Source organism: Muntiacus reevesi, chromosome 22 (genome assembly GCF_963930625.1).
Source record: "Muntiacus reevesi chromosome 22, mMunRee1.1, whole genome shotgun sequence".
NCBI lineage: Eukaryota > Metazoa > Chordata > Mammalia > Artiodactyla > Cervidae > Muntiacus > Muntiacus reevesi.
Genome location: NC_089270.1, coordinates 3,642,390 through 3,657,106, shown reverse-complemented (window position 1 = coordinate 3,657,106; position 14,717 = coordinate 3,642,390). Strand labels below are relative to the sequence as shown.

At 56.6% G+C, this 14,717-nt stretch overlaps 1 protein-coding gene across 1 annotated transcript in view; it reads left to right on the top strand.

Annotated features, from left to right (window-relative positions):
• The window catches only part of SORCS2 (sortilin related VPS10 domain containing receptor 2), a 484,645-nt gene that overhangs the window by 290,595 nt on the left and 179,333 nt on the right, over positions 1–14,717 (top strand). The window contains exon 3 of the mRNA XM_065914447.1: positions 10,236–10,335. Coding sequence (XP_065770519.1) covers positions 10,236–10,335 — 100 coding nt within the window. The remainder of the gene's footprint in view (positions 1–10,235; positions 10,336–14,717) is intronic.

Genomic DNA, 14,717 nt, shown 5'->3' with positions numbered 1-14,717 from the left:
CAGTGGGGTTGAGCGCTGACAGCTTATGTGGGGTGTCAGCAATACCTGGAATGGTATCTGGGTGAGAACGGTATCATTCATTCATGCACTTGTTCAATCGGCATCTACCGGTGCTCGCTGCAAGGGGTGTGTTGGGCCAGAGGGCTGCCAGACGCTTTCCCAGCCATCAAGGAGCGTTCAGGCAGATCAAGGTGCTGGGAAATCTACTTACGGTGGAGCAAGTGTCACGGGGGCTGTGGGCACGCAGAAGAGCGGCAAGGGGACCCATGCGGGCTTCCTGTGTCCTGTCTGCACCCGCTGAAGGCTCTACCGTGAGGAAGGGTCTCCTCTCGGTGCCTCGCCTCTCTCCTTGCAGAACGGGTACTGACAACGTCCTCCCTGCGCCTTCCCAGGCCCTGCTCTCCTTAGGGACTCTGGTTCTCGGGAAACGGCAGCGGCCACTCAGAGGGTGATTGGCATGACGTGGGAGAAGAGGAAACTAGTGTAGGCTGATGGGGTACAGAGCATCCGGGCGTCTGGCTGACCCGCCTGCAGGTTCTATCAGCTGGGAAAACACGGGCCACGTGGGTGTGAACGAGTGCGCTTCTCACCCTCTGTGGCAGGCCCTGTCCTTGTCTGGGGTTGATGCTTACAGGGTGTCCGCAGGGGTGGGGGGACAGGGCGCTTCCTGGGGAGACGGCATGCTCCCCAGCCCCGCCCCCAGAAGGAATTGGGCCAGGCTCACCTCCCGCCCCCAGCCTGACCCGGAAGGGGCGATTTCTGATTCACAGGGAGCCATGGTCTCCTTCTCTGGGTGGTCTCCTGTTGACTGCCTCCCCCCACTCCCACCCCGCCACACACACACACACAGTCACACTTGCAGACACAGGATGGAGAAGTCTCTTCTTTCACACCATCCCTTCTGGAAAGGAGTTGCTGGTGAGGATGTGGGGCTAAATTTCCTGGGCTCAGAGCCAGACCGCTGGGTTCACACTCAGCTCCTCCACGTGTTACCTCTCTTCTCTGTGCCTCAGTCTTTTACTCTGTGAAATGGGCTGGTGCCTCAATCTTGCCTCACAGAAGGGCTGGGAGGATTAAGTGAGCCAATCCAAGCAAAGCACTGAGCATGGAACTCTGCCTGTGGGGGAATAATTATTGATGATTATTTATGGATGATGGTTGGTGACCGTTATTCTTATTATTGCCACCTGATATCGCAAGCAGGTTAAGTCTCAGAGATATTGGTTGACTTGTCCAAGGTCCAGGAAGGATGGAGGCCTGCCCAGATCTTGAGATGTCAACACAGAGCATATCATGGGGCCTCCTGCTGAGGAATGTGAGGCCAGGGGCCTGCAGAAACCCAGGGGCAGGTATGGGAGAGTGTGTCTTTAAGAACACAGTTTGGAAATGGAGATCTGTAGGTTACTGGATTAACTATTCAGTTTTGTCATTGAATCAACCTTTGTTTTGTTTTCCATGAACTTTTTGCCTTAGAAAAAAGTCAATCGAATGTCCCCAAATTCATGACCCCAAGCATTTCTTTGATGTTTATTGAGATGGGAAGTTGTGTTCAAAACATCTCATTTCCCACTCAGTTTTTGTGCTTTGTATTGAAATATTCCTCTGAACACTTAAAATAGAATTTCCTTCCAGATCGCCCATCTCTCATCTGCTAACGTCTCTTTACATTCTTTTCCTCTTTAAAAATGTTCAATGTATCATCTGGGCTGCCTTTAATAGAAACTGGGCAGAGTCAACAGTTACTCAAAAAATCAATTTAGACTGTCAGATTCTATAACCTGGGAATTGGCATGTAAAAATGTTACCGTCTTATGCCAGGACCCCCTAAGAATAAATGAAGACGCTTGCTTTTAAATTATTGAGTTCTAAGAGTTTATTGGATCCAAGAATATACTTTCTAAAAGCCATGCCGGAGCTTAAAGCTCCTGGGATTTAATCCTAGGGAAGGGGCAGAGGGGTTGTATTAGAAATAATAGTCAATTTCCAAAATGCACAGCACATAGTAGGCATCAGTGTTTTTAGAAAGGATTTTAAAAAGTTCATCCTGACCAAGGACCCATCAGTCCTGCCACCTGCACTGGATGGAATATTACACAGCAGGCAGGGAATGTTGACCTTGCAATTATAAAGTCAGATCAGAATTTGGGCTCGGGTAATGGCCACATGGAAACACGTTCTCTTGTGGACAGGGACTGAACAGGTGCATTGGGATAAAGGGACCCGGTTGCTGGTTGAACTGGAAGATGCTTTTCCTGTTATTGTTGCAGCTGCTTTCTGTTCTTGTTCTTTTTTTTTTTTTAATGATTCCAAGAAGAGTGAAGAGTGTGTCAGCATATCAGGAAGGACATTTTATCAGGTGTGGATCGTTACACTTCAGGAATTTTCCTAAGTGGATTCCAGGTCACCAGGGTCGCCTAACCTGGCCCAGCCCCCAACAGGCTTTGATGCCAAGCCTCAGCCCCTGATGCAGGGGCTCCCACCCCCCACCTCAAGCTTTCTTCCAGCTCCTCTGTCCCCGCCACCGCTGGGAATTCCCAGCCGCACCCCCCCACCCATAATGAGGCAGTGGCATGGTTGGGAAGTTCTCGGGAACTGCGTGGTCTGGTCTGCAGCAAGTCATTTGTGTTATTATTTGTCTCGTTCTATTTGGGTGCTTCCTATTTGAAATGACACTTCTGGGCTTTGGAGGGGCCTGGCGTCCTCCCAAGTCGATGGGCTCCCGGGGAGATGGTGTGCGTCGGTGCACTCCACCCTGGGCAGCGGGGGAGAGGGGCCGGACACGGCAGGGCCTGTCCCCAGGGAGCGACTGGCCTGGCCTGCTGTCAGGCCAGCTTGTGTGTCCTTCCCAGCAAATCCAGAGCGACATTTGGGGCTGGCTACTCCCCCGCCTCTCCACAGCCCTCCCTCCATCAGGGTCACCAGACTCGCCGTGGCCTTGGCAGGTACGCCCGGCTGAGGGTGCAGGGCGGCAGTAAGGCCAGGGTCAGCGGGGTCGAGAGCTGTGTGTCGTGAGCACGCGGGCAGCTTGGCCGAGCCCAGTGAGCCCTGCCTGCTCAGGACGGTGCCCAGGGACACGTCCAGCCGCACGGCCCTCATTTAGCCCCGATGGTTGTAACCCAGTTTGAAAGACCCCAGAGCTGGGAACAGAGTCATTGCAAAGATGTGCCCCTCCCGGCCCAGCCTTGGGTCATCTTCCCACCCCCAGAGAGGAAACCAGCAGAACCAGCCACAGAACTGGAGACTGGAGGGAGCTGACGCCCAGCTGAAAACCCAAGGCTATCACTCTGCCCTTTGTGTGAGCCAGGCAGGGCACTCCACCTGCTCGCACCTCAGTTTCTTCGTTGCGGTGAGGGTCACCGGTGGGAATGAAGATCAGATGAGGTCGTAAACCCAGCATCTCTATCCTGGACCTGGAGCAGCGTCAGCCCCATGGCTGGTCCAGGCTGAGGTCCCCATATAATACGGTCTCTCCTCCAGGCTCCGGGCCTCGCCCCTCCACAGCCTCTGCCTGAGACCCGGGCTTTTGCGGCTTCACCGCCGCTGCGCAGAGCAGACAACTCCCCACCGCACCTGGGTGGGGCTGACTGTCAGGGAAGCTTCTAGAAAAACATGCCTGCTCTGTGCCATGCCCTCTTTCTCCCCTTCCCGTCTCCGTTCCTGCCAGTTCCCCCGCCAGCCCTACTCAGACCCGCAGGCACACATAGAGCCTTTGCTAGCTTCCCTGGGGGCCCCCCTCCCCACCCACACCTCCCCTGGATTCCCCAGGAGCCCCCCGACACCTCCCCCCGGGTTCTCTGGGACCCCCGGCACCTCTGCTCAGGTTCTCCAGGAGCCCCTGGCACTGTACTCACCCCCCGCCAGGCTCTAAGAGCTCCTGGCACCTTTCCGGGCTCCAGGCTCCTCTTTGGCCACATGTCCAAGGTCCTGGATCTTGGACCCTCAGAGCCAGGTACCCTGCCCTGCTCCTTACTAGACGAGGCAGGAGCCTTGCTCATTCAGAGCGGACACCGGAACAGCCCAGAACAGGTTCCTGGTGGCCGCCTGCTAAGCTGGGTGTAAGCCCTTTGCCGGTGGTCTGTGAGGAGGTCTCAGGAGGGGCAGGGTCCAGGAATGGGGCTCGGGCAGCGCCTGCTGGCTGGTGGGTGTGGAGTTTCCAGCATCTAAACAGGAAGTATGGTCGCATTGGCACCACCAGCCACAGAACCCCCCTCCCTTCCCCTCCACACTCAGCACGAAGCTGGCAGAGAACAGGCGCTCAAGAAAGGTGCGCTGGAAGGACCTCTTGAGCCTAAGGAATCATGTGTCTCAGGGATTCTGTAGGATAAGACAGGTTCATTGAAAGGGAAGTGATCCTCACGATGGAGTAAGCGGATGCAGCCAGCCAGGAGCCAGCTCGAGCAGACTGTCCTACGGGCAGCCTTGCAGGGTGGCCTGGCCCCAGACCCTGCACCGCTTTCCACCTCTAAGCTGTTGGCAGAGTGGGATTTGAGGGTTAGCAGATATAAGCCATTATATACAGGATGGGTAAACAACAAGGTCCTACTGTAAGGCATAGGGAACTATATCCAATATCCTAGGGTAAACTGTAGTGGAAACGAATATGAAAAAGTATACGAAAGTGAAAATGTTAATCGCTCAGTCGTGTCCGACCCTTTGTGACCCCATGGACTGTAGCCCGCCAGGCTCCTCTGTCCATGAGATTCTCCAGGCAAAACTGCTGGAGTGGGTTGCCTTTCCCTTCTCCAAGGGATCTTCCCGACCCAGGGATCGAATCCAGGTCTCTTGCATTGCAGGCGGATTCGTTACCATCTGAGCCACCACAGAAGACACTTAGTCACGTTGCTTACACGCTGTGTAAATTAACACGACATTGCAAATCAACTACACTTCAATAAAATAGATTTTAAAAAAATGATTGGTCTTGAGTTAAGGAGAAGCTTTAAACCGGGGAGAAAACCCACAGGAAATACTATGAGGACTCCAGAGTGGGGGTGGGCTGCGGTCAGCGCGTGAACGCTGACACAGCAGAGAGCATCGCCCGCCAGGCTCTGCGAGAGGGAGAAATAGCATTGGAAAGTCCAGCCACACGGGGTGAGTGCCCGGCCCTGTGAAGCCACCAGGGACAGGACTGCATATCTGGACACAGCCTGGGATGGAGCAGAGGAGGCAACTTCAGCCAACAGCCTGGGCTTAAACCGAGCTTCCTGTAGCTGCCGTGAGATCCTGCGCAAGGCAGGTGGTATGCCTTGAGCTCAGTTTTCCCACCTGTAAAATGGGAAGGCATGCTCCTGGTCCAGTGTGGTCATCCTGTCCAAGGGAGGCTGAGCTCTGCCCTGGGTATGGTGACCAGAGCGTGTGAGCCCCCACATCTATTAATCTCCCCCAAGAGTCCTTTCCCACTGGAGGGAGACCACGGTCTCAGAACCTCGGGGCGACCTGACTGGCGTCTCCCTCACCACGGCTGTCGTGCCCCATCAAGGGCACACTGAGACCCCTTCCAGCAGCTCACCCACCCAGCTGGCACCTGACTCCACATTTCACACTCAAAATCTCAAACCACATCATGGAATTTTCTAGAATGACTTGACTGTCTATCAGCAGCTTGGGCAGATCTTTCCCTGGATGATTCCACGAGGGTGTATTTGTCTGCCCTGGGTGGCGGATCAAAGCCTCAGCTTTCCAGGTCCCCTGGGGTTGTCGGTTCCTGAGGACCCCTGGGTGGTGGCCCCTCGCCATCTGTCCCTTCTCATCTCACATCAGCAGGGTGGTGGCTGGGAAACCGTCCTAACACACAATGCCTCCCCTGCTGGGAGGGAGGTGGGGAGGGGCCCGGAGACCAGAGGTGAGTCCTGGCTGTGCCATGGAAGAGCTCTGCACACGTCCCTTCCCAGCCGGGCCCCAGGCCCCTGGCACGGCCCTGGGGTCTGTCCAGGGGCTTGGCACAGTGACCAGGCAGGGGCGATGCTGGCCCTCAGAGGCCTGATCATCAGGGCACAGGCAGCAAGTCCATGCAGCCGTGCGTCCGGCCAGAACAAGGTCCACACAGACGCGGAGCGGGGTCAGCACCCCTCAGGTGGCCCCGGGACTGTGAGTCCACCACGTCCAGCCTCATCGTGGGCGTCTGAGGTCTGTGCCGTTGGCCCCTTTTACAGATAAACCAAGTCTTGCCAAGGTCCAGGCCTTGCTCAGGACCACAAGCTTGCAGGTGGCACCAGCCATGCAGGGGGCACCCCCTCCCCACCTGCGCGGTTTTCCAAGGTAGCCAAGGAGATCCGAGGAGCCGGGGGCTCACCCTTGGGGGAGGGGCAGAGTTGAGCACATGTCTATGGCAATGAAATAATTATAGAGTATGAAAACGGCTCAATTAAATCATTTTTTTTAAAGTGCATATGTACAAACACTTAGCAATTAAGCAGCCAATTTACAAATAGCAATTTTCCAACTGTACTTGCCTTTCATATATCTATTTGCTGGATGTAGAGTCTATTTTTATTCAAAATTTCTAATTTGAATAAATCTAGATGGAATCATCACTTTTGAGTTATAGTCAGAACTTGGAGATGGTCTCAGCACTGGGGAAGGTCAGGGTGTAAGTTGGGAGGAGGTCTGGCCCAGAGGAGACCTGGGTGAGCACTGCTCCCCTCCTCCTCTCTCCTTCTCCCCTCCTCCCCACCCTCCTTTTCCCCGCCTCCCCTCACTCCTGTTCTTCCTTCTGGACATGCTCAGCTCTCACAGGAATTTTGACCATCTGGAGATGAATCAGGGAGTCTCCCTTCAACAGGCAAGTCCAGGGGGTACTTGTTGGCTGGTTTTCAGATATCAGGCAAATCTGATTGGTTTCTATGGGAAACTTGCCCAGAGATGGATACTTGCTCACTGGAGGTATCTCCAGACACTGGAGGTATCACAACCTTCCTGTTCTGGCACCTGGTGGCACTGCAGGAGGAGGCGGCATTAGGTTCAGGGCTGGTACCCTGGGGCTGTGGGGAGTTTAGAGAAGAATCAGGAACGGAAGGCTTTTAATTGAGTCATCTGTGCCTCAAGCTTGGTGAGCTCATAACAGAGAGATATTGCACTCCAGGGAAGAGAAGGACACCCACCCTGTACATCATCGGGTGCCTGGGGTGTTCCCTGGAAATCTGGTTTGCATCTCTGGTTTGCATACTGAGCATTGCACATCACTGCAGATGGTGACTGCAGCCATGAAATTAAAAGATACATGCTCCTTGGAAGAAAAGTTATGACAAACCTAGACAGCATATTAAAAAGCAGAGATATGACTTTGCCAACAAAGGTCCATCTAGTCAAAGATATGGTTTTTCCAGTGGTCATGTATGGATGTGAGAGATGAACTATAAAGAAAGCTGAGCGCTGAAGAATTGATGCTTTTGAACTGTGGTTTTGGAGAAGACTCCTGAGAGTCCCTTGGACTGCAAGGAGATCCAACCAGTCCATCCTAAAGGAAATCAGCCCTGAATATTCATTGGAAGGACTGAAGCTAAAGCTGAAACTCCAATACTTTGGCCACTTAATGCAAAGAACTGACTCATTTGAAAAGATTCTAATGCTGGGAAAAATTGAAGATGGGAGAAGGGGGTTTCAGAGGATGAGATGGTTGGATGGCATCACTGACTCGATGGATATGAGTTTGAGTAAACTCCGGGAGTTGGTGATGGACAGGAAGGCCTGGCGTGCTGCAGTCCATGGGGCTGCAAAGAGTCGGACACGACTGAGCGACTTTCATTTTCACTTTCACCTTCCCTGTCCAGAGAGGAGAGGGGAGAGGGGGCCTTCTCCCTGGGCCTTTGTGCCTGCACCTCCCTCTACATGGAGGGTTTTCAGGGGTTGTCACATGAAGTACCACACTGCCTTTAGACAATGGAAACTGTTGTCTGCAGTCTGGAGCCTGGAAGCCTGGGCTCTGGGTGTTGGTAGGGTTGGGTCTCCTGGAGGATGTAGGGGAAATCTGTTCCTTGCCTCTCTCTGAGCTCCTGGGGATGGCTGGCAGTCCTTGGTGTCTGTAGCTGGCACGTAGCACCCTCTCTTCCTTCCTTCCCATCTCAGCCCGGTGTCTGAGGGGCCTTCCCTGCCGCGCTCTGAGACAGCTCTCTACTGCCCCCTGTGTCTTCCACCCTGTTTATGCTTCTTCCTAGTCCTTGTCTCCTTTGACAGAGCTGTGTTTTTGCTTTTTTATCAGCCACCTCCCCAGGCCCTGATAGAATACAGATTCCCAGGCCACAGGGTCCCACTCGCTCTCTGCCAAGGGCTCACACCAGCAGGTGCCCTTGAGTGAGCAGGTGTGAACGGGCTGCTGTGGTCACAGGTGGGGGAAGGGAGGCAGCTGGACTGGAACAGGTGGGTGTCTGGATGGAGGGAAGGGTAGACCGCCAGGTGTTCCGGAGGCAGAGCCCATCACAGGTCTGAGAGGTGGCTTGTTGGGCGGGAGGGAAAGGGGAGGGGACCAAGAGGCTGGAGGTTGCCAGGCAACCCCCAGGCTGTTTCTCTCCCTGGGGGTTCTGGAATTTCCTGGGTCTTTGCATCATTCCTCTGGTAATGGGCCTCGGCTTCCCCCTTCCCAAGGAAAATCAATTCTGCAAGGTGTTGAGAGTCAGCGCTTCCCTAATGACACCTGCGGAGGGGAGTGGGTAGAGTCAGAGGATCCTGTTGGGGGAAGGAGCCTGCGTGGGGTGGGGTGGGGGCAGCCCCTACTGGAGTTCCCAGGAGTCAGGGGCACAGGGGCTGCTTTCTGTCCTGGCCTGGGGAAGGACCTTGTGACCTCAGGCCTTTGAAGGACCTGACCTCTGGGGACAAGCGGCCACTGAGCCCCAGGGCTATAAACACGACCCATCTTCCTAGAGCCCGTGGGAAAGGGCAGGCTTAGGAAGAGGCAGGGAGGAAGTACATCCCTGTAGAAAGGTGAGGATGTACTATGACGGGATGGAGCTAGAACACTGCTGGTGGGGTGGGGCAGTTACCCTGGGCAGCTCCAGACCTCACCCTGGACCCCGGCTACACTGGGGGAGTCAGACTCACAGCCTGACCCAGCCCTTCGATGGGTCCAGAGGGGGCCACCTGCAGCCCAGGCCCCACACAGTGCCGGAGTCCGGGGACCGGATACCAGCTGAGCCCCCGCCAATAGCTGGGATCGGCCGCCCTCAGCCCTGGAGCTCAGCTCCGTCCAACCCGTCTCAGTGGTGATCGGATGGACAGGTCCAAGGGGCGCCAGCCCAGAGGGCCTCAGCAGCTCTGGACGCCCGCTCCTGTCCATGTCCCCACCTCGGGGTGAGCTTCCTGACCGGTCAGAAGACCGGATGCTCTGGGAGAAACTGAGGCCTCTGGGACTTCACGTGTCAGTTTAGGGAGGAGGTGGAAAGTACCGCCTGGGTCAGACTGTGCCTCTGGCTCTGCGGTCAGTGCACATTTTAACCGGCTGATCCCAAGGAGCGCTGGGTCCAGGGTCCCTGAACTGAGCTCAGCTGAGGGTGCTGAGCTTCAACATGGGATTAATTCTGTGTCCCGATGCTCTGGCTGCTGTGAAATTGCCCTTGATGCCTGTATCTCTTCTGCTGCTGCGGCTGCTCTGGACAGAGGTTAGAACTTGGAGGCTCCTTCCTTCAGGCCTTGCCTTACAGACAGGAACAAGGGCCCCTGGGCCCCATGGAGTAGAGAGGGTGCTGACGCCCACCAGCTGTCTCGGGGACGGGGGTCTGATTCTCAGGGGCACATGTGGTCAGGGAAGAGGGTGGAACTCCCTGGAGGAACTCACGGTCCAGAGAGGGAAAAAGACAAGCAGACAGGACTCAGGGTGGTGGGGACCTTCTGTAGAACAAACAGGATGCCAGCTCTTCGTGGGTGGGCTAGTATGCACGTCCTGAGTTGGCCACCTGTTCGCTGAGTGATTTCAGGCAAGAACAGATCCCCTCTGGTCCTCTGGCCCTCTGCAAGATGGACATAGGGACATAATCTGTCAGGGTTTTCTGAGGAATCAAAAAGACGTGGCCAGGACCTGCGAGACCCTTCCTAACGAGAGTGATGAGGCTACGGTGAACTCACACAGACCGTGGACAGGGTGAGACACTGTGGGGTGCCCAGGGCAGGTGGCTCGCTAGAAGACAGAGCTGGGGGAGTCCTGGGCATCCCCAGAGACCCCTGGCCCCCAGCCTGTGCCGGACACCATCAGGGCCCACAGGCGTGGCAGGGACCCGTGGCTGACAGCTGTCGTCCTGTCCCCCCAGGTCGTCGGACTTCGGGACATCCTACACCAAGCTCACCCTCCAGCCTGGCGTCACCACCGTCATCGACAACTTCTACATCTGCCCGACTAACAAGAGAAAGGTGGGTGCTGCGCCCGGCATCTCTCTGTGCACGGGGGGTGGGGGGCTGGGTCACATTGCTCCTCTGGGACCCCCAGGGCAGGTGAGGCGTCTACCTCCCGGCTCTCTGCGTCACCCTTGGCTCTTCCACCTGAGTTCATTTGGACGAAGGGGTTTAAAACAGTGGCTGGGCCTGGGGGCAGGGAAGATTACCCTGGTGTCTGTGTCCGCCCCTGCCCTGGGCTAGCCTCCATCCAGGCAGAGTTGGGGTTTGGGGGGTGGTAGTGGCCGCTCTGGAGGGGAGAAAGAGTCTTCCTGGTCTGGAGTCCTGACAAAGCAGCGAAAAACAGTCTGATCGCCTGCCACTTTTTTTTTTTTTTTTTTGGTGATTTGGTTTTTCATCTGGAGTTTACTTTCTGTTTTCCTGGCCTGAGAGAGTCTCCTGACTCTGCTCTCTGCCTGGTTGTGGGTCAGGGAACTTGGTCATTTCCAGGTACTGCCACTCATGCCAAGTTCTAAGAGAACTGGGGCTTTTGCAAGCCCAGGGTTGCCTCCGGGCCCCCTTGGGACCCCAGAATGAGTCAGAGGAAGTACCCTGGGTGTGCCCCCAGCTGTCCTGCATGCTTGACTCCATCCAGAGAAACAGATCAGTGTCACAGAGAGGGACCTGGACAGGTCAGCACCTCCTGGGAAACAGGGTGCAACCCCGCCCTGGGAATGGGAACACTTGCTCGCACGCGGGGGCCCCATGTGGAGGGTAACTGGTTGAGCTGCCGGTGGGTTACTGGGCCCCGAGGAGTCGGGGGGTGCGTGCACTCGGCAGGCTCTGCAGGGATCAGTCCCCTTCGTAGAGTTTTATGGAATGTGAGGACTGGTGTGGACTGCCGTTTGCTGGGGGGTGTCCAGGGCATCTTGGTGGCACCTTTTAATGCGATGTCAGCTTTCTGCAGGCTGTCCCCCCTCCCCCTCTTTGACTTTCACTGCTGTAAAGGTTTCCTGATGGACAGAATTGGAATGCGGAGGTGGGGAGGGCTGCTGGGGGAGGGGGAACTTCCATGGGGACACTGGTGCCTGGGGGGGACTCGGGGCAGAAGAGAGAAAGGCAGCAGGTTGGTTTCGCCCGTGCCTGTGTCTCCCTAGACCCTGCCTGGGGTCTTCACATGCACGGTCGCACTCTGTTCCTGGAAAGGAGGGGTTAATATCCCATTTTCCGGGACAGAAAACTGAGGCCCAGGAAGGTGAGGCTACCACCCAATCATCACAGAGCTGGTGGCGGGGGACCTGGGTTTGACCCCAGCCTCACCCGGGTCCAGAGCTGGGAGCTTCTCTTGTGGAGAGATGACAGTGAGTGGTAGGGAACGACCCCCACCGACTACCGCCGCCACACTCACAGCACCCCCAGCTCAGCCTCATCTGCCCCCTGAGCGGCCCTCATCCCGTGTCCGACTCCAGCCCAGGTCGGTAAGAGGACAGCTTACCAACCTCCAGGTAATCAAACCCTCATTCTGCTGTCAGCAGCTCGCCTCTCCTGAGCTCTGCCTGCACTCTCTGAGCCGCGGGGTCTCTTGGGGGCGGGTTGGTCAGCGAGAGACACACCCAGGCGGCACCCCAGCCTAGGCCTGGGCAGAGCAGCGTGTGGCATGTGGAGGCCCTTCATCGGCCATGAGAGCTGAGCGCTGGGACTGGCAAGACAGAAGCTCTGCCTCCTGCCCACTGCCGTCTTTCTCCCTGGGGTCACTGTGATTCAGAGGTGAGGCCAAGCAGGGCTCCTGGCGGCTGGTGCTGACCCAGGCCAGAGAGCCCCGTCCACCCCTAAGACTCTAGGCAGCAGTGGACACAGGAGGTCAAGCCACTCATCTCCTCTGCATCCTCCAAGTTCTGTCTGTCTAGCCAGCCTGGCCCTGAAGCCACCCCCAAGCTGCAGTTCGTGGCCCCTGTGAGAGGAGACCCCTCTGTGCATCGCCAGCTGGGGTGTGGTCGTGGCTCCAGGGCTGGCCCCAAAGGCTGTGTCCACCTTCGGAAACGAGACAGGCAGAGGCAGCAGTGCAGGCACGGAGCGGGGAGTCTCCGAGGCCGGGAGGTCAGGGGAGTCTTCACGTAGAGCCAGGCCTGCAGCAGGGAGGACAGACAGACCCTGGCCCTGCATGCAGCAGCACCAGGGTCATGGGGGTGGGGCGGGGGTTAATGAGATGAAGGGCAGGAACTCAGCAAGGCGGCCTCAGACAGGGCATCCGAGCAGGCCCAGGGCACCAGCAGTGAGGCGTCCATGCTGGTCCCCTGGGGGCTCGGGCAGATGGAGGGTGGTCCAGGGGGCTCCAACTGGAGGATGCAACGGAGCCGCCTCTGCAGACAAGATCGGGACAGGGGTGCAGGCAGGGAGATGTTTGTGTCTTTAGGAAAAAAGAGAACACTGATCGGTGATGCTCTTGAGAGGGTATTTGAGAATTTAGCCTGGAAATACCGCTGGGGGTAGACCTGCGCCCCACACAAGCACTCAGCTGATGCTGAAGGAATGAATGAATGAGTGAGTGAGCGTCACAAGCAGCAGCTGGTCCTGCTGAACGGATGCCATCGCCTTGTAGTTTTTTCTGATCCCCGGATTCCCCCCGCACCTGGGAGAGCAGGCGTAGAGGGCCTGTGGTGTGCTGTGGGGCCCCCTGAATTTGAGGGGGATCCAGGGAGCAGCACCTAGACTGGGGACCCCTGTCCTCATTCCAGCTCTGACATGACCCCCCAGCCAGGGGACATCAGGGAGGTCCCAGGTGTCTCATCTCTTAACGGGGCAAAGATCAAGGGAAGACGTGACAAGTGGATTCAGAAAGTGCCTTGCTCATTTTACTGCCTCTCGGAGTATGCACTGAGAGTTCCCAAAGGCGCCCCCTCCCCCGTGTCTGCCACCGGTGATGTCACCGTGTGTTTTAAATGCAGCCCTTAGCACTCAGCTGATTCTCAAGAAATACAGGAAGCAGAAAACCGCAGTCGCTGTTACAGAAAAGGCTGATGTGAGACCATGTCAGATGAAGAGCCAGAAGCCACAGGGGTTGGTGAGGGTGGAGGAGAGAGTGGGGGCCACGTGCTGGTCTGCACACTTCTGAAGGGTGGTAGGGGTCGGGGAGCAGCCCAGGCACTCTGCACACCGCCCTTAGTGCTCAGCCGATTGTCAGGAAACATGGGAGCAATGGGCTGGACCAGGGCTGGGGTGGGACCCCGCCAGGAGAAGCAGAAATGTCCTCTCATCATTGCATTCCTGCATTCGCTCGTCTGTAGCTTTCCCGTTCCTCAGCCACCCCTGGCGATCATGCAGAGTACGCCGGGCCCTGGTCCAGAACCGGATGTCAATCGTCATCATTTATTTGTGTGGACGTGGGGCATGACTTGGGGGTTTGCATCGTCACCTGCATTGCTCAGATGAGAAAACAGGCTCGCAGGAAGCTGGACGAGTTGTCCAGGTCACCCAGCTGGTGGGGGAGCTCAGCTGTCACCAATGCAGTAAACATATTGCGTCTGTACGTGGCATTGAGCAAGGTTCGAATCCAGTTCTGCGGGATGCCAGAGCACACTCTATCACACCCTCGAGCTCACCACGCACCCCGCGGCAAAGTTCCAGGGAGCAGATGGGGTCCCCACATCAGTGCAAGCCCAGCCCAGCCCAGCCCAGCCCAGCCCGCTTTGCCGGAGGTGGGGGATTCAGTCAAGTGCTGTGGCCGGACCAGACCCCACCTGACCATGGCTGAGCTGTGTGGCTCTGCAAGATCCCATTTCTTCTCCAGGCCTCAGTTTCCCCCTCTGTAAGATGAGGAGGTTGCACTAGGGGTTCCCCAAAACCCCTCCCAGCTCCAGCATTCTGGACTCTCCTGGACTCCTCCCCGCGGAGGAGCAGCAGGTGGGGCGTGAGATCCCCGTGGGCAGAGCCCAGACTGTTCTGTCCACTGGGTGTGCTGGCTTCTCCTCCACGGCAGGGCAGGGTCCAGCAGGCCCCCACACTCCATCTCAACATCAAGCCCCATCCATTCGGCCGATGTGAGGCCCTACTATGCGCCAGGCGACATGCTTGGTGCTGGAGAGTGAGAACCTTGGTCCAATCTTATAGATATCAGATTCAGATGAAGCGCCTACTATGTGGTACAGATACCAGATGTAGTTTAAGTCCCTACTGCACGGTGCAGACACCAGATGCAGATTAAACACCTAGCTGGGCACTGGAATGGGAGGTGAGCTGGACAGACAGTGCAAACCTTCCTGAACCTTTGAGACTCTGGTGGAGCCCTGGGAAACAGCGCCTCTCCTGCTGCTGCATTTGTGTGGGAGGGATAAGAACAGGGCCCAAAGTGAGCCCTTCCAGTGCAAGAGGCTTACCCCAGCGTGAGTCTGATCTGGAAAAAGATCGGGTCCTTTATTGGCAGG